The sequence below is a fragment of the Hyaena hyaena genome, unplaced genomic scaffold, assembly GCF_003009895.1.
Source record: "Hyaena hyaena isolate Hyena2069 unplaced genomic scaffold, ASM300989v1 scaffold_227, whole genome shotgun sequence".
Lineage (NCBI taxonomy): Eukaryota > Metazoa > Chordata > Mammalia > Carnivora > Hyaenidae > Hyaena > Hyaena hyaena.
In genome coordinates, this window is record NW_024080859.1 from 1,482,144 (window position 1) to 1,508,626 (window position 26,483).

Below are 26,483 nucleotides of genomic sequence, written 5' to 3' on the forward strand. Positions count from 1 at the left end.
GGTTACTTAGGTCCCCCGGGGCTTTTTGGTGGGGACCGTCGTGGTCTGGCCTGGCGCTGCCTAGCTGTGTGGCTGGCAGTGTGTTTATCTGACATGGATTCTTTTGAAACGGGTGCCTCAACGGTCAGAAGCTTGGTGACAGGCTTAAATCACAGTAAAAACCCCGCACTGGCAGGCACTTAACGCTACAGAAAGAGATGATCAGACAGTGATTACTTTTGCAGGTGACATCATTGTAAAACTGAATATTCTGTCTGGTGATGGTGGCTGGGCATTAGTGGCTCATTTTGCAGGAGCTTGTTGCACCGTAGAGTAGGGGTCCCCTCAGAGAGGGCCGAGGTGGCGTGGTCGGTGGGGGGTGGGGCTCACACACTCCTGTCACTGTGGCAGCTGCGGGGAGAGGCATGGTGGCGGGCTTCACCCAGGTTGGTGAGTCTTATGTGGCTGTCTGTTAACAAGGCCAGCGCCCAGATGGTGCCATGTGGGTATCGTCCACTTAGCCCCCACGAGCCCTGCCCAGCACTTCCTGGGGATGCGCAGTGACCGTGGGACTAGCCTCTGCCCTCCGTGGGGAGATAAACAATAAGCATAACAATAAACTAAGGAAGGTCAGATAGCTGTGAGACAGAGCACAGGGCCTGGCCTAGAGGTACCTGGGGTGCAGGAGAGGGCGTGCTCCTGTGGGTGGGGTCGGCTGGAAAGTCACTGATGAGGTGTGATGCCTGAGCTGATCCCTGGATGACAAAGAGTCAGAGGCCTACCATATGCGGAGGCTCTCAAGTGGGAACCTGTAGAAACAGGAAGAAGGGTGGGGGTGGAGCCAGAGAGGGAGCTGAGGCTGGTAACTTGGACCTGCACGAGCCATTGTTTCCCAGGATGACCTAGCGCCCTATGTCTGCAACATTCTTGCCAAGAGGTCTTACTGATTACGAGGTTAGGTTGGTGGTGATTTGTTTTACTGACAAGGAAGCAGGTGGGGCCAGAGTTGCTGACAGGTGCGGATTGACAGGCCTTGTAACCCCAATCCATGGTGATCTGGTGACTCTCCCCAGGTCCTGGGAGCCTGCTGCCGATTCCAACTAGACCTGTTTTACCAGGGACCTCTGATCAGGGTGGGGGTGGGGGTGGGGGAAAGAGGGTGTATCCCCTTCCCTCAGGACAGGGGTGCTGGTGGCATCACAGACATGAGATTGAGCAGTTCTGGGGACCCGCAGTCACCTTGCTGTCCCCCCACTTCCACTTATCTCACTGCCAGACTAGTGCCACCAGGTCCTGTCCTCACAGCTGGCTGCCGGGTGCAGGCACTTCTAGCCACCAGGGTCTATTCCCATTTACTGGGGGCCTGTGGCTGCCAAACCAGCCCCTTCTGGGAGGCCCAGCTCCAAGGAAAATGCTGGATTTGTAACCATCTGGGCTTCGGAGTTTTGCCGCTGCCACACTGAACGTTAGGACTTCTGTCATCCAGAGTTGTAATCTCTTGGGACCTGTAGAGCACAGAGACTGCTGCCGCCCTCAGCTTAGCCTGCCCGACCCACTGTTACATCCTCTCTGGGTTTCTTGGCATCCGAGGCTTAGCTCGCTCCAGACACTGGACTTAAAGACGGCGAGGTGTTTCTTCGCTGGAGGCCCTTACGTGTGCCTTCATGCTTCCTCTGAGGTGGCTTACAAAGCTCACAAACTGAGACATATAAAATGCAGGTCTCTGAACTCTTGCTGCCTGAGCACTTGCTGTTTGAACTTGGCCCATAGATTCTGATAAATCTGTGGTGGACTAAATCATGCCACTCCCTTTCCCAAATCCTGGGACCAAAATGATATGGGTAACATGGTGTCCCTTGCCTCCCACCTTGCTCTCTGGATTCTTGGGGCTTGTGTTGGGATCACACTGTATTGGGATAATGAGGGAGACCTGTTCAGAAGACACAGATGAGGAAAACCATCTCTAGGAAACCAGACAGGCGCCGTGGACTTGTTCAGTGAGCACACCGGAGGTCAGAGGTGACGGGTCCAGACTTAGCAGGTGAAGGGGCCCTGATGCCTCTGAATTAGGAGGTGCGTGGGCCCTGGTGAACCCTCGGTAGCATTTGCCTTTCTCACGGAGACTTGAGCAGGCAGTGTGAGGGGTCCCCGTGCAGCGGCTGGCCAAGCCCCGTGGCTGCAGACATGACCCTGCTCTGGGCTCTCAGATCCTCAGCTCTGTCTGCCTGTGCAGCACCCTTGAGGGTGATGGGGCCTTGCGTGTGGAAGGAATGCTCGTCAGGGGCCCGGGCTCCTCCACCAGTGCTGGGGGGCCCTGAGCACCTGCCCATCAGTGCTGGGTGTGCGCCGACACCTCACGGGGAGATGGCTGGGTCACGGGGAATGGGGTCAGGGACAAAGGTTAGAGTCCAAGATCCCGAACTGTGGGCATCGAGAATAATTCTGGCAGCTGCAGAGAAGTGTTTGCAGGCAGAAAATGAGAGGCCAGGAGACTGGTTCTCAGGAGGCTACCCTTCTAACGAGGACCATCAGGAGGGTCTTGCCTGGTGCACTTGAAGTCCTCTCCTGGAAGGAGGTCAATGACTTCCCTTCGAGCCCCTTTGGACCTGCTGTGTCTTTACCTGCCTCTAAATACAAGGGGAAAGGGGTGCTGTGATGGAGCAGGAGCGGTGCCCGTCGGCCACCAGGCGAGACTGACTGAGTTGGTGTTCACTGCTCTCTGCTTCAGTTTCCCTGTTTAGAGAACGGGGCTCCTGTCTGCCCTCTCGTTTCACGCAATCGTGTTGCCCAAATGCACGGAAAAGTGCTTTCATACCCTTTCCATCAGGAGCGTGTGAAAGTGCTTTAATAGCATGTGTTTATGGTTTAGAGTCTAGAAACTCTGGACTAATAGTTTTGAAACCCCTTTCAGCCGACGGTGAGCTGGGTGGTGCCAGTTGCAGATAAGATGCGATTTGACGAGATATTCCTGAAGACCGACCTGGACCTGGATGGCTACGTGAGTGGCCAGGAGGTGAAGGAGATCTTCATGCACTCGGGCCTCACCCAGAACCTTCTAGCACACATATGGTAAGAATGGGTAGCTGGATATCTGCTCCCTCTGGGCCTCCTGCGTAGAGGTAATGGCCATGGCGGCTCTGAGGGAAACGAGGCTTGTGCTGAAGGGAGGGCGGGTGGCCTTCAGGGCCTGGGGGTCAGGGCCTCCGCCTCTGCCCATTACTTAATCCTCGGCAGGCTGACGGGGTCTGAGTGAGGTCCGAGTGTGAGGGCCCTTCCCCCGTGTCCTGGGCATGTCCATTCACTCTGCCTGTTTAGTCCCTCTGGAAAGCTCTGGGGCTATTTGCCTGAGTGTGTGGGGTGAGTTCTTGCTGGTTCTGGCAGGAGGCCCCACCCTTGCCGCAGCTGGTCGGGGTGCAGACACTTGGCCCGCCCCGCAGGGGTGAGTGTGCGGTATGTCTGCAGGGGCTCCAGCAAAGCCGCCCTGCAGTCGCCTCCCTGAGGAGGCCTGTGAAGGCCAGAGACTCCGCTCCCTTCTGGGGGGTGAGTGGTCAACAGGTCTGCACCTGAGGCCCAGCCCTGGGGTTTGCCGCACCCCCACTTCCCTTCAGGGCGCGCCCGAGTAGTCTCCACAGCGCTGGACCGCTCCTTCTGTAGCTGGCCGGTGCCGAAAGTCACTTTCTAAGTGTCCTCAGGGCTGAGGGGCTTCACCTGGGAGTCACAGGGAGGAAATTTCCATATAATTCTGGAGACATGAACCCATCCAAGTAAGAACAGTGACATTTATTTTCATTTTATTTTATTAATATAATATATTGTCAAGTTAGTTAACATATAGCATATATACCGTTCTTGCTTTTGGGGGTCGATTCCCGTGGTTCATTGCTTACATACAGCACCCAGTGCTCATCCCCACAAGTGCCCTCCTCACTGCCCATCACCCATTTTCCCCTCTCTCCTGTCCTCCCATCAACCCTCAGTTTGTTCTCTGTATTTAAGTATCTTATGGGTTTGCCTCCTTCTCTGTTTGAAACTATTTTTTCCCTTTTCCTTCCCCCATGGTCCTCTGTTCCACATAGGAGTGAAAACCTACGGTATCTGTCTTTCTCTGACCGACTTCTTTCACTCAGCATAATACCCTCCAGTTCCATCCACATTGTTGCAAGTGGCAGAATTGTTTCTCATCGCCAAGTAGTATTTCATTGTATGTATAAACCACACATCTTCTTGATCCGTTCGTCAGTTGATGGACATTTGGGCTCTTTCTATGATTTGGCTATTGTTGAAAGCGCTGCTGCGAACACTGGGTACACGTGCCCCTATGCACTTCTGTATCAGCACTTCTGTATCCCTTGGGTAAATTCCCAGCAGAAGAAGGGCAGTGACAGCGCGTTACTCAGCAGCTTGCGGAAATAGCTGCCCTTGGCGATAATTCATAGGTGTCCACGTTGTGAGGGGAGGCCCCAGCCTGAGAAAACAGGCTGTCTCTTCAGGAGCGTGTGACACCCAGAGTCAGTCACCAAAACAGCTAGGGGAGGCCGGCTGCTTCCGACAGGTCAGGGCAATCCTTTTCTTCTGAGCCCCTTTAGATCCGGTGCCCCCTTCTAGAAACCAATAAAATGCGTGTCTCCTTTATCACCCTGAAGTGGACGTGCATGTCATTCAGAGGCAGCGATGTGGCGCCCTGATCGTAGCATAGGGACAATACCTCCACTCGCCAATGACCCGATGACATGTGAGCACACGGTGAAACCATGAAAACGCTTGGATTAAAGGGGGGACCGCAGAAAGCATTGTGTGTAAGGAGCAAAGGGAAAAGACAGAAGGAGCAAGCTCTAGAATAACCGCTGGGAGAGTAGAACGCCAGTCCGGATTTGTCTGCGGGGGGTTAGGGGGAGCGCAGAGAACGTGCCCAGAGGGCCGGCAGGGAGGAAACGAGGATGGAGCCGGAAGGTGCGCGTGGGCCTCCCCTGCCGGTGGCTGGCCGGGCCCCCTGCGTGCTGGCCTCCAAGCCCACACTCCCCCAGAGCCCCGGGAGCAGGAGAGGGCCGGAGAGAAGAGGCCTCAGCCCAGGAGCGGCTGTGGGCCTGGCGAGCCGCAGGACCGACCCCTACAGGCAGAATCCTCTCACCGCGCCCTCAAACTGCGACAAAAATGAAGACAGTTTTTTTTTTTTTTTTTAATTTTTTTAATGTTTTATTTATTTCTAGGAGAGAGAGAGACAGAGTGAGCAGGGGAGGGTCAGAGAGAGAGGGAGTCACAGACTGAAACAGGCTCCAGGCTCTGACCTGGCAGTCAGCACAGAGCCCGACGCGGGGCTCGAACCCACGAACTGCGAGATCATGACCTAAGCGAAAGTCGGATGCTTAACCGACTAAGCCACCCAGGCGCCCCACTTTCAGTGTAATTTTAATGTCAACTAAGTTCTGCTAAAAAAAATCAAACCTCAGTTATTCATGATATTCGTTTAACCTTTGAATGTGGCCTTTGGGAAACATCACTATAATGCCCAGACACAGGTTCTTGAAGGTTCTTCTCANAGATCATGACCTAAGCGAAAGTCGGACGCTTAACCGACTAAGCCACCCAGGCGCCCCTGAAGACAGTTTTAAAGCAGCTCGTGCCAGCGATACTCAGTGGGTTCTCTGTTCCCCCTGAGGCCCCATTCATTGGCTGTTTGGCCCTGAGTCTGCTCACCATGTCCAGCCACTTTGCTGCTCTGGTGTCACTGCTCTGCAGTCACCTCGTGCGGTGGGACCACCCGTGCAGCGGCCAGGGTGGGGCATGTTTGCAGATGCAGAGGCCTCGTCCTACTGCGTGAGGCCTTCCTTCCCGTAGCGTCCGGCTCCTCCGCTGTCGGACTGGTTGGGAGCTTCTCCCCCAGGGTTTGCGGGAGCTCAGTGTGCCGCTGGCCTGGGAGCTGTCTTGCCATTGACCAGGTGCCCAAAGGCCACATGAGCAGGGCCCCTTAGCAGTGAGGACCGTCCTGTGCAGCATGGCCATGTGTGGCTGTCCAGGCCCCAGCTCCTCGTGACGATGGCCCAAAATGCTGCTGCTGTCGTCCCCATTGAACACCAGCAGCTCAGGTGCTCAGGTAACCCGGAGCTACAGGAACGTGCTATAGATCCGCGGGCACACGCTCCGGCCCAGCTTTCATTTCCCCCAGAGCACCTCTGCCGCACACATGCTGTAAAGAGCCCACTGCGTTTCTGGTCCTTGCTGCTGAGGGCTCCCCAAAGGCCCACCGCCTTGGACTGTGGGCTGGGGTTTGGGGCGGGGCCCCCCCTTCCTGTGCTGACAGCCTCTCCATAACCCGCTGCTGGGCCCGGTGCCTGGGTGAGACTGCTGTCCTTGAGGGGATGTTCAGCAGGAAAGGGGTTGCCGCTGTGCCCCGCTGTTTGTACAGTCACTGTTCGTTTTTTAAGTGGACGGGCTCTTGTGATTTGTGCTTTCCAGGCAGGGCCGAATTCTCTTCCCTGAGGTCTAATTAGCATCCCGTTTCTCCCAGGGCCTTGGCTGATACGAGGCAAACGGGGAAGTTAAGTAAAGACCAGTTTGCATTAGCCATGTACTTCATTCAGCAGAAGGTCAGTAAAGGCATCGACCCCCCTCAGGTCCTCTCACCGGACATGATCCCGCCCTCGGAGAGAGGCACTCCCATCCAGGTGAGTACTGCTGGCCACATCCCGGTCACGTTCGCGTGGCTTCCCGCAGCCTGCCACCAGGTGGCGGCCGTGACCCATGTGAGCAGGCCAGTGCTCTGCTTTTGTAGCCTACCTTCTGGTGGCCCTAGCCTTCCCCAGGGGCTGGGGGGTGGGGCTGGGCCACTGGGACAGTTTTGCAGCTGGGTGCCGGCACTTCTGGTACTGCCCCCAGTGAACTGGAGATAGCGCGATTGTATCCCTCCCACTAGGACCTGCTGGGTCGTGAGGTCAGCTTGTCGATTTTTTTCTTAAGGTTTTAGTTTTACTTAATCTCTACATCCAATGTGGGGCTCAAACTCGCAGCCCCGAGATGAAGAGTCACATGTGTCATAGACTGAGGCAGGCAGGCGCCCCCAACTTGTCCATTTTTAATCCTGTGTCTGAATTTGGTTCCAGGATGGTTCAGGTTCTCTTGGATCAGGGGAATTCACTGGCGTGAAGGAGCTTGATGATATCAGTCAAGAGATTGCCCAGTTACAAAGGTGTGTTAAAGCTCCTTCCCCTCAGAATCTGAACCTTCCACGGGCCCTGTCCCAGCTCGTTTCCACAAGTAGGTCGACCGTCCCAAGCGTGTGCGGCAGAAATGAAGCGATGCACATTCCCCCGAGTTCCTGAATTGATTCAATGAGCTCGAGTGATGGCGTCCTCAGTCAGAGTCTGTGTGGGCTGTGGGAGCCCAGGCAGGTTGTTGCTTGGCAGCCACAGGCCCTGCCCCCGCCCTCGGGATCCCCTTGTTCCCCCTCAACCTCCAAGGGCAAGTTAAGGGCTTAGGACTGACAGCTAAACTGAGAGAGGCCTCGTGTCCAGGTCTCTGGCTCCTCGCTGTGCCTGCTGCCTCAAGTTTCCCACCCATAAACAAGGGCTTTGGTTGGGGTATCTGCCCTCTCAGAGTCTGGCATAAAGAGATGCATCCACTTCTGTATGCTTCTGGGATCCTCTCCAAAGCAGCATTCTCCCTCCAGTTAATTCTAGAGGAGGGAGAAGGGCCCAGAAAGTGCCTGGCCCTCCATGGGCAGAGTCAGTGAGGGTCATTGAGTCCTCCTTACCTTAGACGTCGCTCTGACTTCCTCTTCCCTCTGCCTGAGGGGCTCTACTGGCCTCATTGGGAGCACTGCCTCATCATAGCCACAGATTAGATGAAGGGAGGGGATGATGCAGAGGGCACGATTGCTGAGGGTCACTCCTGGGGACCAGCCGAGCTGGGTTCCGTGGGCACAGACGGAAGTGGTGTTGAGAAGTTGGCACGGAGAGAAGACACCAGGGCTGCAGTCATGCCCTCCCTCACCCGTGCCTTCCCGAATTCTTTTTCAATGCCCAGGGAGAAGTACGCCCTGGAACAGGACATTAGGGAAAAGGAAGAGGCAATCAGACAGAAAACCAACGAAGTACAGGTAAGAACGGGCTCACCCTGGGCAGGTGGTGTGTGTCCTGTGTGGGCCGGGCACTCCGGTCAGTGGGGGCGGGACAAGGGAGAGGTAGCCCCGCCCTTGGCTTGCAAGTAAGGTTTTTAAGTTTCTTATAACCACAGACAGGGGTGGGTTGGTTGGTTTGTATCTTTCTTTCTTCTTTTTTTTTTTTTTTTGTTCAATTGAGCTGTATAATTCACATAACAAAATTTGCTATTTTAGAGCAAACAGTTTTTTGGTTTTTAGCACATTCGGTGTGTTGCTAAGCTGTCCTCTCTATCTAGTTCCAGAACATTTCCATCACCCCAAAAGAAACCCCATGACCCTTAGCCCTCACACCCCATCACCACTGCCCTCCTCTCTCCCCGCCCCGGCAACTACTGATCTGCTTTGTGTCTCTGTGGACGTACCTGTTCCGGACGTTCAACGTGAGGCCTTTTGTGTCTGGCTTTTTTCACTCAATTCTCTGTTTCTGAGATTCGGACAGTGGCTGCTAACCTGTTCTCAGACAGTCCTGCATCCTAGAGTGTCTCCTAGCAGGTGGCGGTGACACAGAGACTGGGGGCCTCACTGCTTGGGCTCATACCTGGTTCTCCGTAGCTGTGTGACCTTGGGCAAGTTACTGAATATCTCTGGTCTTGTACGGCGTTGGTTACGAGTGTTCTGCTTTCCTGAGTTGTGTGGCTGGGAAACAAAGTCTGGCACCCGCTTGAGGCTCACTTGGGGCCCTTCCTGCTCTTCTCCATCATTTGAGCAGAGGGGAGCCTGCACCGGGAGCAGAGCCATGAGCCTGGGCAGCCACATTGGGTCCCCACGATGTCTCTAGTCTGAGTGGATAGAGAAGGCCCTGCCACTGTGGGGACACGAGAGGTGCCCGTGTCGCCCTGAGAGTGAGGCCGAGTCAGGCTGCAGGGACCGTCTGAGCTCAGGGCTGTGGGGGAAGAGGGGCCTGCGAAGTGGTCAGGACCCCCGCTGCATGGTGTCTCACCTGAGTGACCTGGACGGGTGGCTCAGCGTCTAGCCTCTGTCACCTCAGCCGGCAGTGATGGTCGGTGCGTGTGGCTGCCCTGTGCACCGCCAGAGTGGCCGGTTCTTTCTGAGTCGCCTCCTAGGGTGTGACCCGAGCCGGAGTGAGGGAAGTACCACGTGACTCAGTGGGCTGTCAAGGTGCTGGGGGGCCCGTTCTGTCCTAGCCACGGTCTGCAGGGAAGGGGGAGGGTGTGCCCACCTGCTTCGGACGCTCCTCACTTCCTGCTGGGCGGCGTCCAGACCCCTCCCTGCTGGCTTCTCATGTACTCTGCACGCTGGCAGTGAGCGCTAGGCTGCGGTGGCCTCCTGGCATGTTTCAGATTGGAAAGCAGGGACTGGCCTGCCTCCAATATGAAGGGATTTTTGCTCAATGAGCTTCTTCAGTTACAAGCCCACCTTGCAGGCGAAGTGACTTTTTCTCTGAGTGTTTGTACTTTCATCCTGTCATTTTATTCTCTCTCACCTCTGACTTCCACTCGTGTCCTGAACTGGTCCCCCAGACGCAGCGCCCACTCCCCGCCTCCATCACCTGCGTCACCTCACCGCCACCCTTTTAGTCCTTTGGTGGAGCCGGCCATGTCTCCCCTCCCGCCTGGGCCTGGGCCCGGCCAGCGACACGGATGTGTGGCCGGTTCTCCCTTCCCATCACATCCGGGTTGCCCTGACCACGCCTTGGTTTGCATTCTGGTCCCTGAGGGTCCGGGTGCTGTAATGTCCCCTCACCACTGAGGAAGCCAGTCATCAGGTCTCTGGCACCTGCAAAGTTGGGTCTTTGCAGAGACTTGTTCTGACATCTGGAGGTGCTGTCCCCTGTGCTGTGTGGAGCCCTGGCTGGTGGGCTCTGACACTGTGCAGCTACAGCCTTTGAGGTGCCAGGGTCCTTGTGCACTCCAATAGCCCCCCAGAGCTGAGAGGGAGCCCGAGGCCAGCCAGACTGGCCCCTGTGCTATGGGGGCCTCACTTATAAGCAGGCCGGACCGGGGCTCTGCCGTAGTGCTCGATGGCACAGACAGAATACTATGTATTTTTTGGATGTTCCCTTGTGAGGACCAGGTTTGGCTGGGGTCCCTACCACCTGTCCCCGGATGGCTCTGGCCGGGAGATCACTTGCCGTGCCGTCTAGTGGGTCAGGGCCCCGCATAGGGTGCGAGTCCTTTGTCCTCAGGCTACTTAAGCAGCGGAAGCATCAGCCTCCAGGGCTCTGTTCTCATTGCGCCCCTTCTCCGTCCTCCCTGGGGGTCCTCCACCTCCATTTCCATTGCTGTCCTGGTGAGCACCTGCAGCGGCTCCCTGCTGTTTTCTTTCTTTTTCGTGACAGCAGCGTTACTGGGCTAGAACTCACATATACCACACAATTCATCCATTTAAAGTGTGGAATTCAGTGGTGTTTACGACATGCACAAACTTGTACAGCCATCGCCACTGTCAGTTCTCCAACGTCGTGGTCGCTCCAGAAGGAAGTCCCTGGTCCCCCTCCCCAGCCCCATGCAACTGCTCCTCTGCTTTCTGCCTCTGGACTTACCTGACTGGGCGCCGCATGTCAGTGGAACCCTGCATCGCGTGGTCTTTGTGTCTGGCCTATTGCACCGTGTCTGGTGTTTCCAAGGTCCATCGTGTTGTAGCACGTCAGGGCTTCGTTTCTTTGTGTGGTTAGTACTCTGCTGTGTGGCCAGACCACAGTTCGTGCAGCCGTTCCTCAGTTGATGGGTATTTGGGCTTTCCTACTCTTTAGCTATTGCAAATGACGTCACTGTGAACTTCCCTGTGCAAGTTTGTGTGGACGTGTGATCTCACTTCTCTTGGGTCTGTTACTGGGAGTGGGGTTGCTGGACCCTATGGCAGCTCTGTGTTTAGCCTTTTGAGGAGTTGCCACACTGATTTCCAAAGTGACTGTACCATTTTACATTCCAACCTGTTATGCCTGAGGGGTCTGGTTTCTCCACACCCTCGCCAACACTTACCTCTCATTTTTATTTCGCCTTCCCAGTGGGTGTACAGTGGTACCTCGTTGCCCCTAATGCTTTCCCTAATGATGTTGAGCATCTTTTTTTTTTTTTATGTTTATTTACTTTTGAGAGAGAGAGAGTATGTAAACAGGCAGGGGAGAGGCAGAGAGAGAAAGAGAGAATCCCAAGAAGGCTATCACTGTCAGCATGGAGACCAGTGCAGGGCTCCATCTCACAAACTGTGACATCCTGACTTGAGCCGAAATCAAGAGCCGGACTCTTAACCAACTGCGCCACCCACGTACCCTGAGCATCTTTTCATGTGCTTATTGGCCATTTGTGTGTCTTTTGAATAGACATTTCTATTCAGACCCATTGGCCATTGTTAAATTGGGTTTTTTGTCTTTTGATAGCTGAGTTGTAAGAGTTCTTTATATTTTCTGGAGAGAATTTCCTCCTCAGATATGTGATTTGCAGACACTGTGGGTTGTCTTTTTACTTTCTTGATGGTCTACTTTGAAGCACAAAAGTTTTACATTTTGGTGGAGTCCAGTTTACTCCTTTTTTAATTTTTTCCCCTGCTCTTGCTTTCGGTGTCATCTTTAAAAAGTCATTGCCGAATTCAGGATCACAAAGATTTATCCCATGTTTTCTCCTAGGATTTTATCATTTTAGCTCTTACATTCAGGTCTTTGGTCTGTTTTAATTTTGTCATATGGTGTGAGGTAGGGATCCAGCCTCATTCTTTTGCATGTGGAGACCCAGTTGTCCCAGCCCCGTTTGTTGAAGAGACCGTTCTTTCCCCGTTGAATGAATGGCCTTGGCACCTGTGTTGACTGTCACTTGGCCATTGGTGGGTGGCTTTGTTTTTGGACTCTCAGTTCTGTCCTGTGTTCCACATGCCTTTCGCTTTGTGCCAGCACCACAAACGATAGCTTTGATGATAGCTTTGTACGAGCACACGTCATTTCATTGTGCTCTACAGATTCCGTGGGCTTCCTTTTGTTTCGTTTTACACATCGAAGGTTTGTGGCAACCACGCGTCAAGCAGATTTATCAGCACCATTTTCCTAATAGTGTCTGCTCACTTTGTGTCTCTGTGTCCCATTTTGGTAATCCTCACAGTCTTTCCATTTTTTCCATTGTTGTATTTGTTACAATGATCTGTGTTCAGATATTACGGCGCCTCAAAAGCTCAGATGATGATTAGCATTTTTAAACAATAAAGTATTTTTTAATTAAAGGTGTGTACATGGTTGTGTAGACATAACGCTCTTGTGCACTTAACAGACTGTGGTGTAGTGTAAACAGAACTTTTACATGCACTTGAAAACTCAGAAATTCATTTGACTCGCTCTGTTACAATATTCATTCGCTATATTGCAGTGATTGGGAACCAGACCCACAGTTTATCTGAGGTATGTCCGTAGTAAGTTTTGAAATTGAAAGGTAGAAGTTCTCCAACGGTTTTTTTCCTTCTCCTTCAAGATTGTTTGGGCTTTTCTGAATCCCTTGCATTGCCTTATGAATTTTGGCATCAGCTTGTCAGTTTCCGCACAGAAGGCAGCTGGAGACTCCAGGGGGGGGCTGAATGGAGCCTGCAGGTTGTCTGGCTTATTTCTGTGTTATCTGTGCTCAGACACCTCCCACATTCTGACCCCACTCCCATCCTGACCATGAGCTGGCGGGCCTTTGTCCCCATTGGGCTCGTGGACTCCCTCTCCTTCGTTACAGAATGAGGCTCAGATTCTGTGATGTACTAGGCTACCACCCCAGGCCAGACCCTCTTCCTGGCTTTATCTCCTCTTACTCTGTCACTTGGTCTTCCCTCAAGTGGCAAACCCATGTCTGGGACTCCCTACCCACAGACATTCTTTTACCTTCCCCAGACTTGCACACCAAAGCCCCACTTATTGAATTCAAGGTCAGGGGCAGGGAGACTGGGGAACCAAGAACCTAGCTCCCAGAAGAACTCAGAGGTGTGTTTTGGCTGTCTAGAGGGGACAGAGCTGTGACAGTTTTGTCCTCAAGGCAGAGAGGAGACCCTGTGCCTGCTTTGGGTTTGCTCCTGGAATGACACCAGCAAGCCCCAGCCAGGCCCGCACTGGGGGTCGGCCTCACTGTCCCTGTCCTCCTTTACCCCCAGAGGTTCCCTCAAATCTTTCCCTTGCTTTGATTCTCATGGCCACCACTTCACCCTGGCCCAGGTCCCCTTCCTGCTCCCTTTGTCGCTCTGTCAGAGATGTAGTTAGCTCCCATGAGGACTTTCAGAAAGGTCATGTGCATGTTCTTTCCTTCCTGTTGGCGCGAATGCTAGAATGCAATGTACACACGCACTTGGCCATGGGTTTCACATTGTAACTTGAGTATGAGGTGCAGCTTCCTTTAGGGCACGAGCGCGCCCTGAGGTGTGAGCCAGGCTGGCCTGGTGGGAATTCACGTGGTTTCCAGGTTTTGCTCCCACAGACCGCGTGTTTTCACCTGCCGCCACCCAGGTGTGCTCTTCCCTGGGGCGTCCTGGCTGGGTCTGAGGGTGCCTGCACTGGCTGGCTGGTAGATGCTGCCCGTTTGGAGCAGCGTCAGCAGTGGAGAATCATCCCATCCCTGCTTGTACGTGAATGTCCTGTGGGGGCTTCCTGCATAGCCCTGCGTCCTTTGGCTCGAGCTGGAGCCCAACACCCCCTTCCCCACCGCAGGGCTCCCTTCCTCCTGGGTCTTCACCTGGCTGCCCCTGCTTGTCCTTTGGGTCCGTCCTAAGCAGTGCTTCTGGGAGGTCTTCTCCATCCGTGCAGTGTCAGTCTGGTCTCCCTGCACCCACCTCTCCCCGAGTCAACCCAGCAGCATCCATACATTCTGTTATGTTGGTTTCAGTTTCTTTGTGTTTGGGTGATGACTCTCCCCTCCTCACCCCTGACCCCATGTCACCTGATAGCTCTTCTCAGTGGGACCCAGCCACTCTCCTGGCCCTTGGCCACTCTTAGGCCGTTGGTAAACATTTGCCAGAGAGCTTAGTGGGAGGTCACGCCACAGGGACCAGGCTGAGATGCACGCGTTTCCAGCAGGTGTGCACAGGATGCCTGCCGGGCACAGGCTTGGGGGCTGGGGGCCCGATTTGTAGGACATCCTGGGGGCACCAGCCCAGGCTGAGACTGTGCTGTCTTGGACATGCCCCCCTCTCTCATCAGTCTCCAGTACATTGATGCAACTCTTCCCTAGGAATTACAAAATGATTTAGACCGGGAAACGAGCAGTTTGCAAGAGCTAGAAGCTCAGAAGCAGGACGCCCAAGACCGCCTTGACGAGATGGATCAGCAGAAGGCCAAGCTCCGAGACATGCTGAGCGACGTCAGGCAGAAGTGCCAGGACGAGACTCAGATGGTGCGTCTCATGCCCAACAGGCAAGGGAGCTTCCTGCGGGCTGCTTTGGGCTCAACACGGGCTCAGCACAACCTTGAAACGCAAGGCTGAGGCATCCTATTGGTTTCATAGGGTTGTGGACGTATCATTGGAAAAGCATCCAGGCATTTGTGGCCTGACCTCAGTCTCACCCACTAAGTCATACAGTGAACAGCTTTGGTCCCCACTGATCTCACCCTGGCCGGTGCCTCACAGCACCCCGGGGCCAGCATGCCCCCACCCCCTTCTGGTGTCTTCACTGCTCATTACAAACCGGGGAGGCTGCAACCCCAGCCGACTGTAAAGCCCTCCTGTCCTGCTCTGAGCCCTTGCACAGCGATGTTCCACCCCTGGGGGACAGGTAGATTGCCAGTGCTTGTCTCGGTTCTCATTCTTCCTCATCCCAGACTGACTTTCTGTCAGTTACATGGGCATGAGTGCGTCTGGCTTGTTGTTTCTCTGTCCTGTGTGGAGAGAGGGCCCTGGGAGAAAGCCCAGGTGTCCAGCCATCAGGCTGCTGTCTGCCTCAGTGGGTTCACTTGTTCCTCCCTGTGTCATATTTCATCTCATTTCAGATTTCCTCCTTGAAGACCCAAATCCAGTCCCAGGAATCTGACCTCAAGTCCCAGGAGGACGACCTGAACCGGGCCAAGTCTGAGCTGAACCGATTGCAGCAGGAGGAAACCCAGCTGGAGCAGAGCATTCAGGCGGGGAAAGCTCAGCTGGAGACCATCATCAAGTCCCTGAAATCGACACAGGATGAAATCAACCAGGTACCCCCCTGGGGGCGGGTCCTCGCCGCTGCTGGTGGCCGGGGTCTTCTGGCGCCTTCTTGCAGGTGGAGTAGCTGCGGTGAGCTGTCATGTCGGTGTGTGTGAGCAGCCTGCGCAGAGGCCTCGTGTTTCCTTGGCTCCCACCCAGCCCGTTTATGTCAGGTTCTCTTCTTAGAAGTGCTGTCCGGGGGTGAAGCAGCCGGCACCCCCAACCTGTGCTCCAGCAGCGCATTGACTTTGGCCTGCTGGCTGTTTGCTGTGCCTCGCTGTCCCACTTCCCCACCTGAGCGCGCGCCATCTTTGGGGAATGGGCAGGGTCTGTGCAAGACCCTTTGGTCTCCTTTGGAGCGAGCCTTGGGTGCAGAAATTCCCTCCCCCAGCATGGTTCTCAGGCAGGCAAGAGGGACAGAGTCCGAGGTGTGTTCTGGCACCGCCTCCCTGCAGTCTAGCAACTGGCGCGTTGAGGGGGCCCCGCCCTGTGACGAGCATCAGCCCACACGAGGCCCTGTTCTAGTTCTACAAGCTGTCCAGGTGCCCCATCCTCACCCCACTCTCGTGTGAAGGCCCTGGGGCCTGCAGCCGCTGCTCACCAGCAGAGGGCGGGCTTCCCTCCTGCTCCCTGGTGTGGAACAGCCCAAGGCCTCCTTGTTGGCCTGCAGGTGTCCCTTCAACAGAGTGGGGGTGATGCTTGCCCTCGGCAGCATCACGGTGGCCAGCTGTGCTTCCCTCTTGACCGATTCGGCCTCTTCCTCTTTTTGCCAGGTTACAGACCATGGTTGATCACAAACATGGACTAGCGATTTCATTCCCCATGTTATATTGTGCTTCATTGCATCTTAGATCTAGGATTATCGTAGGTCTTTTCCCCCTAAGCAATTAGAGTTTGCACAGTGTAGGTAGGAACGAAGCCGTGAGCGTATGTTAGTAATAATAATAATAGCAACATTCACTGCTGCCTACTAACGGCCACCCTTCCAGATGCTACAGGAGCTATTTTACCCATTGCTTCCTGTGGTCCTTTTTGGAGAAGAGCTAACAGATAGGTTAGGTCACCAGCCAGAGGTCACACGGTGTGGATGAGACAGTTAAGATAACATCCCCAGGCCTGGCTGACTTCATAGATTGTCTGATACCCCCGTCCAGGACAAGGAGCCATGGACAGGGTGGTGAGACCCCACCGAGGGGAAATGCTGACTGCCACTTGCAACAGGCTGTGAACCTGGATTTTTCCAGTTTGGGTACTTTTCAGAATTGACAAACATCTGTTTGCACCCGGGCCTCTCTCAGGGGTCGGGGATACAGAGAGGCCTCATGGGGCCACAAGAAGGACCTCATGGTTTACAAGTCATGTCCCTTGGGATCACATACCCTGTGGGCGGGTGATTCAGTTACCCGTGGGAACGGGGTTGGGCATCGGGAGAAGGAAAGAGCTCTCCTGACACTTCCCCCTCAACCCCGCATGTTGTGTAGGCAAGGAGCAAGCTTTCCCAGCTGCACGAAAGCCACCAAGAAGCCCACAGGACCCTGGAGCAGTATGACGAGGTGCTGGACGGGGCCCACGGCGCCAGCCTGACCAACTTAGCCGACCTGAGTGAAGGCGTCTCGCTGACAGAGAGGGGCGGTTTTGGAGCCATGGTAAAGGTTGAATAAACGTATTGCAGTCCTGGGATTAGGTCCAAAGTCAGGACCAGAGAACGCCCTGCCTGCTAGGTCCGGCACTGGCCAGCCTTGGTTCCGTCCAAATGCAGGGCGTCTCTTTTTTTTGCTGCTGCTTGGCGTGTCCCCACAGGCTGTGAAGCCCTGTGCTCCATCCTTGCTTCGGGGACAAAGCCAAGGAGAGGCCTGACTCCTCTGTAGAACCAGTTCTTAGCGACATTCATCTCCGGTGGGCCAGCCCCCCAAATTCAGAGGGCTTTCCCGAACTTGCACACGTGAAACCCTGCATCCTACTAGTTTGAAGGGGTAGCACCAGGGGAAACGTGTGTGTGTATGTCCGTGTTCCCACAAGGAGCACCTTGAGAACCAAACGTATTTGTGAAGATTGAGACAAATGACAGCCCTTTGAGGCACTGCTGTTTGCCCTGTGAACTGGCCCCTCTCCTGGTGACGCTGAAAACCCGGACTGTTATGACCCTGGGACCCCTGATCAAGTTCCAACGGGCTGTAGTCCTCAGGTTTCTGTGGATTCGGGCTGCTGACATCCAGCCGGTGTCATTTCTTTTTTGAATTGTCACATCCCCTCATCCCTGCCAGCGCCCGCCATTGTGGCCAGGCCCCAGCATGTGCTGTTTTCGCTTTAGTGTCGCCGATGAGAGCATCGCTGTGCTCCTGAGGGAGCCGTGGGAGGCGGCTGATCTTGATGGTCTCACCGCGCTCTGCCCCCAAAGCCTTTTCACCGCCCACCCTGCGCTGCTGCCCCTTGTCTGGGGCCGCTCCTCTGAGCCCTCTTGCTCCTGACCCTGGGCTTCGCGGATTCCTTCTTCTTGTAGTAATACAGTGTCTCTCTCTCTCTCTCTCTTCGTCTGTCTTTCTCAGCTTGAGACTTAGTTCTTCACGTTCATTTCTTGACCTGTTTCTATCCTCAGTAGCCAACTGGTCAGTCCCAAGAATTTACGGGGAAGCTCCTACCTCCTTCCCTGAATCGCCTCAAAGATGCTGTTGGTGTCCTCACCTGTCTCCCGTCTCGGGCCCTCGTTGCCTCCCTCTGCCGCTCACAGATTCCTTTTCCTTAGGGAATTGTAAACAGGTGATTTCCGCATCCGCTCTTGAGCCCACCGTCAGCTTGACTGTCCGAGTTCGGACTGCGACTGTCCACTTCTCATTCACCGCCTGAGGCACACTCGCCCGCTTGGCTGGCTGTTCAGTGTGTGCATTTCTGCTTCGTGACCCTGATTTTATTTTTCCCGTCTGCCATCGGCCCCCTCGCACAGCTTTCCGCTTGCCCTCTTTCATCTTGGTCCGTGGAACAGCCCACTCTTCAGCTCTTTTGCAGGTTCGAGTAAGATTGGTTTCCTGGATAAAAAGTTGGCAGCAAGGTGGCAGCTTGCAAGTGGCCAGAGATTCTCCGTCCCCCATCCCCCACCCCCCACAGGTTTATCATCTGCCCTTACTTTCATTCATCTTGTAAGCAGGGCAAAGTTTACATGACAGGCAATTCATTCTGGAATGTCGACGTCAGATATGTTACATAGCAACTTGCAACCGGTGCCTGAAAGAACAACTATATTTATCTTGTTGTACAAATACAGTTTTTAAAGCGTTTTTCGGTTTGTTTCCTTTTCTTAATAAACACTTCGAAGAGGGCTTTTTGTTTACTCTTGAATCTTTTGAGACTGCTTTGGAGAGCTCTTTGTTCTCTTCGAGGTGGGTGACAGTGAGCTTAGTTCCCTGAGACTAGTGTAACCAGAGAGGTGCATCCAGAAGCTTCTAAGGCTGGGCAGGTCTACTAAAGCCTCTAATTTTAGTTTTCAGCTCAGACCATGTTACTTTGTCCAAGAGACCGAGGCTTCTTTAAGCCAGGTCTGTTTCTTGTCTCTCATCTGATGGTAATACCGGCCTCTAGCTCTTGAAGACAGCACTCAGCCAACCTGCCCAGTAGCAAAAGGTAAATAAATCGTCGCAGACTTCAGCCTCGCCAAGACCTTATCATGGAGGACTGGGTCGTCATCTCATCCAGCCCCAAAATGGCGAGCCATTTTGATTGACTTTGCAGAGCTGATTATTAAATAGGAATTTTGTAACCTGACTGTTTAACTTTTGGTAACTTGAATTCAGCCACAGTGGGAGCATTTGCATCATGGGAATTGACAGAAGCCACCAATCAGGGTCCTCCCCCCCCACCCCATAAGAGCTGGTTCCCAGCACACCACTGCCCAGCCCCTATCTAAAGGGAAGGAAGGTCACAGAAACTCCCTTCAGAGTTATCACGTCTATTTCTTAAGAAGTGCAGAACTCAGGACTAGTTACTGAACTCCGTGTTCAAGGCTAAGGGACCTGTCATTCCCCCTGGTGCTCGTCTGCCACATGTGCGTCTCCCAAGGTGGCAGATGCCTCAGTTGTTGGTGATAGGTGGTCACTGGATGGTGGAGTTTGTGGCCTCTCTGTACCAGGGCAAGTCTAATTTTCTTCTCTGAATCTGTGAAATGGACTTAAAACCACGGGTGCTTACCTCACATACATGAATCCTGCCGGGGTCTTTTTAGGCTTCCCCTCTGAAGGGGAGGCAGCGATTGCTGCCTTAGGCAAATAATTGCTCCTGAGAAAGAGATCAGACCTGACTTTCAGTTCAGGGGGCTCACAGCCAAAGCCCCCAGAATCACAGTGTCTTCTCTGCCATTGTCCACTGTTATTTGGCAGGCTTCCAAGGGATGATTGAAAACATCAAAAAAAAAAAAAATCAAAACCCAAGACCTACCAACTTGTAAATCAAGTGCTAATTTCTAACTTAATAGAAGCCTCCATTCTGAGACCAAGTTATCATTCTTATGGCACTACCGTATCCAGGACATCATCTCTCTGTTCTTCTTCTGGACTGAGATCCATTCCTTCCCCCGTGGTGCAGTGTGGAGGGTTGACTTTCCATCTTGGCCGCTGGCTTCTTTAGATCAGGGCTCCCCCGTCCTGTTTCTGTGTCTGAGAGCCCCATCAGACACTTGTCGGGTGCCTGCGTCTTTCAGCTGTTTGCACCATGGCGTCCTTACAGAGCCGCGCGCTTCCGCGGTACTTGTGGATGTCTGCACATACTTGCCTGAGAGCCCTGCTTGATCTCCCCACCTTGGGGAGCCCTGTGCTTGGAGGCTCCAGGTAAGAAAGATCACCCCGTGTTCGTCAGAGGACAGAGGTGTTTGTTGTCCTTCTGGAGCCCGTGGCTTCCCATGGGCCCAGGGCCCCCAGGAGCCATCCCACTTCCCGAAGTCAACCAGCACAGAGTGCGGGGGGCCTTGTCCGGAATCTTCCTCTGGCACCTTTGACGTCATTGCCCTGTGACCATTGTCTCTATTTTTACGGAAGTGCCAGCTCTTTAACCATTTGGCTTTGGTCAGTTGGAATGATGGATGTTTGCCACAGAGCTGACACATCTGCTGGGTTCAGCGAGGGTGTTATGCTTTTTCATATCACAGTGAAACCTTCATGTTTTCACTGAGGGTGTGTCTTTGTTAACCAAAATACACTCACTGTTTCTAAACGGAGTGTGCATTGTTCCTGTGTAGATTGTAACACCCTCCCCCCCCCGCCACAACACACACACATGGGCTATTTTCCACTATAAAAATGTGCCCTTCAAAAGCAAATCCTCTTTTCTTCCGGCTTAAACATGCTTGTTTGTTTCTAGAAATAAGCACTTTGAAAAAAAATGCAAAGTGTTGTATATGCTCTAGTAGTTCTAACTGCATAAGCAACTCATTTCCTCCCAAGATGCAAATAGCCAGCATGTTCCTTGGTGTGGAAACAGCGTTTTAAAAAATGCCCACTTTACATTCCGCGAGAAAAAGATGATTGAGGGAGGTCACACTTTTGAATGAGGCCCAGGCTGGAGTTCCTGGGTGGCTGTTACGTTTTCCTCTTGACATTTCCAAAAGTACCACTTTTTTCTGACTTCATGATTTTTTTTTTAATTTCTAATTGTGATAAAATACACAGAACATAAAGTTGATCATCTTAATCATGCCTGAGTATATCCACATTGTGCATCTGGGCTCCAGAACGCTTTGCTGCCCATTAACCACTGATTCCCCAGCCCCTGCCACCCACCATTTTACTTTCTGTCTCTGTGACTCCTCCAGGGACCCCTTATACAGTGAGGTCACACAGTATTTGTCTTTTCGTGACTGGCTTGTTTCATGCAGCACAGTGTCCTCAAGACTAAATAACATTCCCATGTATTTACTTACTGCAGGGTATCTGTCCATCCAGCGGTGGATGTTTGTATGACTTCCTTCCACTCAGTGTTTAAATAAACATTTAGTTTGCAAGAGTGGCGGGTTTATAGAAAAACTTAAAGGCAGTACAGAAAGTTCCCACATGCCCCACACTCTGCTTTCTCTGCCATTAACACCGTGTCCCTTTGTCACTGAATGAACTCACACGTTATTAACTAGTGTCCATATTTCTTCAACGATTTTTTTGAAAATGTTTATTCATTTTTGAGAAAGAGAGCGGGGGAGGGGCAGAGAGCAAAGGGGACGGAGGATCCGAAGAGGTCTCTGCTGAGAGCAGAGAGCCAAACGCGGGGCTCGAACCCACAAACTGGGAGATTGTGACCTGAGCCGGAGTCAGATGCTGAACCGACTGAGCCCCCCGGGCGCCCCATTTCAGTGATTCTTTAATCATTCTCTGTAGGGTCCCACTGCTTGAAGGAGAAACATGCAAATCGCGTATGGAATTCTGTAATTTGCTTTAAATTTGAAATAATAAAATTCCTGTCCTGTCTCTTCACAAAATTATAGGACGATCCTTTCAAAAATAAAGCCTTGTTATTTAGCAACAATGCCCAGGAATTGCATCCGGACCCTTTCCAGGCCGAAGACCCCTTCAAATCCGACCCATTTAAAGGAGCTGATCCCTTCAAAGGTATCTCGCCCGGTGCCCGCTTAGTCGCAGGGCTGTTTACTTTTTGCCTGTTGGAGCTGTCCGCTGACCACAGTGGTCAGCTGGCAGCACCTTCTAGAGTGGAGGGGGAAGGGAGTTTCCTGAGCCTCGTGGGCCACGGGAGTGCTTGACCTGCACCTGGTTCACTGTAGAGGTGAGGTGTTAAGAGTTTGGTGGGAAGAGCTGAGCTCCCAGCTTGCGGGGCAGCTGGCTCTGCCCTTGACCTCTGCTCGCTCTGGTTCCCATCCTCCAGTCGGGGTGGTAAGTTCTCCCTCACTCCCCTGGGACGGATAAGACGGCCGGATGTAGTCATGAGACCCCCCCAGCGAACGACAAGTCCCCCCATAAGTCCAGGGTCGACAGGACACGTTTGCCCAGAGCCCCACACCAGTCCAGGACAACTAAGAAGTCTTCTAGAAGCAAATGTTCCTCAGTTTGTCTGTTCCTTCGGAGCAAGGTAGTATTGCCAGGAAGGCTATCTGTACATTCCTGAGCAAAGTGCTAAGGCGAGGAGAGGGCAGAGGGCGTGCCTTTCCGGCATCGCGTGCGGGAGCACCACCGGACCGAGAGGCTCTGGAGGCTCAGATATGTGGAGCTCGTTCTCGCTGGGGTCTGGGGCAGCCGCAGGGCCCTGTGTTGCCATGGCCAGGGGAGCCGAGAGGGAGAAGAGGTGCCAGAGCGTAGTGTGGCAGAGAGAGAGGGGAGTGAATTCTGACTCATTCCACGTTTTCCCCCTCTGCGGCCCGTGTTGAGCAACCAGCGGCACCTCGTTTCATCTTGAACACCCCAGCTTGGCGAAGCCGCCTCGGCCCGTCGCTGCTCCCCCTTAGACGTGCCAGGGTCATTTCTACAGTCGAGCTAAACAGTCCTCTCTCCTCTGATCTAGGTGACCCGTTCCAGAATGACCCCTTCGCAGAACAACAGACTGCTTCCGCAGGTAAAAGTCTTCGTGGGGGAGGTTTTCGTGGACTGGTCCTCAGGATAGTTCCATTCCTAGCTCAGGTTGAGGGTCTCTGATGATTGGGCAGCAGAGGGAGGTTAGTTTCTGCGGAAGCCCAGCCCCGGCAGCAGCAGCAGCCTCGCTTTCATGGTCAGGTGCCCCTTCACACCAGCCTCACAGTGTGAGGAGGGCAGAGCCAGACGGGGAGCTCGTGGTAGCCAACGGTTGTTCAGACATGCCCACGGCCGCTCGGTCCCTTGTGCCCACTTGTGTCGCCCGTGGTAGCACCAGTGGACCCCATGCAGCGCCTGCCCCCAACGGGTCCTCAGTCTAGACGTAGCAGAGGCGGCAGCACTGCATGGAAGCCTGGTGTCTTGTTCCCTCCTGGTGACGGTGGCTTTCCCCCCGTCCATTCACCCTGCATTCCAGGGGAATGAATATGCTGTGGGTGTGCTGTCGAGGCCATGCTGCCCATTTATTTCTCTCTCTTTTTAAATGTTTGTTTATTTATGTTGAGAGAGCAAGCATGAGTGGGGGAGGGACAGAGCGAGGAGGAGAGAGGATCCCAAGCAGGCTCCACGCCAGCAGCACAGAGCCTGACGCAGGGCTTGATCCCATGAACCATGAGATTGCGACCTGAGCAGAAACCAAGAGTCAGATGCCCAACTGACTGAGCCACATGGGCGCCCCTTCTTTATCTAGTTGTTTATTTTTCTTTATTTTTTTTGCTGAGGTGAAATTCGTATAACACAAAATTCAACATTTTTAAAGTGATAAAACAGCGGCATTTGGTACATTCTTAACGTACAACCACCACCTCTATGTAGTTCTAGAACATTTCCATCCCCTGAAAGGAAACCTTGCCCCCATGAACAGTCATGCCCTCTTCCCCCAGCCCCAGGCAAGCACCAGTCTGCTTTCTGTCTCTGGATTTACACATGTTGTTTTTGTTATTAACATCAGCATTGTTGAGAGGTGTAATTTATACGCAACAAAATTTACCAATTTTAAGTGTATAATTAGATGAGTTTTGATAAATGCGTGTAGTTAGGTGAGAACATTTCCATCATCCCAGAAGGTTCTCTTCTGCTTCCTACCCCCACCCCCAGTTCCCTAGGAATCACCGATCTGCTTTCTCTCATTATACCTTTTCTAGAATTTTATATAAAGGGCATCAGTCAGCTATGCGCTGTTTTAAATTTGGGTTATTTCACTAAGTGCAATGGTGTTTATTCATGTGGCGTGTTCTTCTTCACTTTCCAAAACACCTTCTAGATCCATTTGGAGGGGATCCTTTCAAAGAAAGCGACCCATTCCGTGGCTCTGCATCTGACGACTTCTTTAAGAAACAGACGAAGAATGACCCATTTACCTCAGACCCATTTGCGAAAAACCCCTCCTTACCCTCAAAGGTGAGTGTCACCTGGGAGGCCGAGGTGCTGCCCAGGTGTGCACTTGGTGCGCACGAAAGCGGCCCTTCCTCACCTCCCACCCCCGCCCCCGGGCTGAGTCAGGGGCTCCAACATGCGGACTGAGCTTGCTAAGCCTGTGAGTGTGCCGCGCGGTTCTCCAGGAGCTGGGCCACGGGCATAGCTTCCTCCCGGAAGGTGAGGTGACCAGTCCCTGTGAGGCCTGTCCCATGAATTGGGTCACATTCGGAGGTGCAGTGAGCCCACGTCGGGATGGGCTGGGTCGCGAATAGCTCTCTCTGTCCCTTCCTGTGCCCCTGTCCCTTCAGCTCAGGCCCACTGGCTGGCTTCTCTATTCTGTTGCCTGCCCCCGCTGTGACCACATCTCCCAGCAAAAATGAAACAGAACCAAACATCGTGTGCTGCAGGTGACCACCCAGCCATCTTCCCGTAAAGCAAACAGCCCAACGCACTGGCATCAAATCGCTGTCAGCTAGGATTTAAAAGGCAAAAAAGTGGCTGAACAGAGAAGTCTCGTGACTAGGGGAGGGCAGCCTAACCCCCTTCATGTTCAGGGCTGCATCTCTCCCCCCGCCTTACGTGTGCCCTGTCTGTCCCTCTAGACCCAGAGTTCCTTGAAGGCCACAGTTGATTTGTAACACTTCTGTCGCGGGGACCCCCTTTCATTCTTGATATTGAGCTGTGTGTGATCTGTGTCCTCACTGTCTGTGGACCAATTTTGTTGAGCTTGTCCACGAACCAGCCTTTGGTTATGTTAATTTTTTCCCTGTTTGCTTCTATTTCACTGATTTCTGCTTTTTATTATCTTCTTCCTCCTATATTGGGTTAGTACTTTGCTCTTCCATTTCTTATATCAAAGATTCAACCTTAGATCATTGATTTTAGACCGTTTTTTTCTAATAGAAATATTTTAAAACTACAGACTTCACCCTAAGCACTACTTAGCCACATTCCACATATTTTGATACGTTGTATCTTTACTACTTTTAGTTTGCAGTATGTTCTAGTTTCCCTTGTGATTTCTCTGTTGAACCATGTATTATTTAAAATACTGTTTTGTTTCCAGATACTTGTTGTTTTTCCTTTTAAATGTCTTATAATACTGATTTCTAATTAAATCTGTTCTAGAGAACATGTTTTGTATTTTGGCGGCCCTTTTAAACTCACGTGTACTTGTTTTATGGTTTGCCTTGGCATTCATACCGTATAATTGAGAAGAACGTTGACCTATAGTTGTCGGGTTCCATAAATGCCAGTCACATCAGGGTGGGTGACAGTACTGTTCAGCTCATTTGTGTCTTTACTTATTTGTTTGCCTGTTTCGTAGCTCACCCAACTGCTGAGAGGATTGTGGAATTGTCTGTATCCCCGTTAATTTGGTCAAGTTTTGCTTGATGTAGTTTGAAGCTCTGTCTGGTGCCTGCACACTTATGCTGGTTGTATCACCCTGATGCTGTGGCCTTTTTATCATTAGAAAAGCTTCCTTTGTTCCTCTGGTGATGCCTTTGTCTTGAGGTCTGCTTTATCACATATTGAAATAGCCGCCTCATCCTCCTTATGCTTCCTCTTCACACGCTGTGTCTTTTTTCACCCATTTACTCTCAGTCTGTGTGGGTTTCTATACACAAAGGGTCTTTTATAGCAAACACTGATGTGCTGTTCAATCCAGTCTGGAAATCTCTGCCTTTGAAATGGAGTATTTAGACTATTAACATTTAATTCAGTTATTGTTGTGGTTAGATTTAAGTCTCATATTATTTGCTTGTTCTTTATCCTCTTGGTTTTGTCACTCTGTTCCCTTTCTGCCTTCTTTTATTTATGTATTTATTTTAGAGAGAGAGGACAGAGCAGGGGAGAGGGGCAGAGGGCGAGAGAGACTGTCAACCAGGCTCCATGCTCAGTGCCGAGCCTGATAGGAGGGCTGGATCCCACAACCCTGGGACCATGACCTGAGCTAAAATCAAGGGTCGGACTCTCAACCGACTGAGCTGCCCCAGAGCCCCTCTGCCTTCTATTAGATTATTTGAATGTATTCTAGAATTCCGTTTTCTGGTATCTTTTTGCTCTTTTCACTATACTTATTTCTATTATTTCTTAGAGGTTGCTTTAGAGATTACCATCCACACCCTTAACTTTCATCGGCTACTTGGAGTTAATGTCGTATCACTTTGTGTAAAATGTAGAAAACGTGCAGCCATACAGATCCTTTCATCCACCTTCCCCCAGCCAGCAGCGTCCCCTCTTAAGTCACAGCTGTCCTATGAAAATGATACGCCTAAATATGCCATCCGCTCT

General features: G+C 52.6%; 1 protein-coding gene across 8 annotated transcripts in view; it reads left to right on the plus strand.

Annotated features, from left to right (window-relative positions):
- The window catches only part of EPS15L1 (epidermal growth factor receptor pathway substrate 15 like 1), a 98,505-nt gene that overhangs the window by 42,848 nt on the left and 29,174 nt on the right, over positions 1-26,483 (plus strand). For all 8 annotated transcript variants that reach the window (XM_039243331.1, XM_039243332.1, XM_039243335.1 and 5 more), the window contains exons 10-19: positions 2,891-3,048; positions 6,485-6,641; positions 7,077-7,162; positions 7,999-8,071; positions 14,278-14,439; positions 15,033-15,230; positions 16,701-16,865; positions 21,677-21,800; positions 22,705-22,755; positions 24,034-24,170. In XM_039243331.1, the coding sequence (XP_039099262.1) occupies positions 2,891-3,048; positions 6,485-6,641; positions 7,077-7,162; positions 7,999-8,071; positions 14,278-14,439; positions 15,033-15,230; positions 16,701-16,865; positions 21,677-21,800; positions 22,705-22,755; positions 24,034-24,170 (1,311 nt within the window). The remainder of the gene's footprint in view (positions 1-2,890; positions 3,049-6,484; positions 6,642-7,076; positions 7,163-7,998; positions 8,072-14,277; positions 14,440-15,032; positions 15,231-16,700; positions 16,866-21,676; positions 21,801-22,704; positions 22,756-24,033; positions 24,171-26,483) is intronic.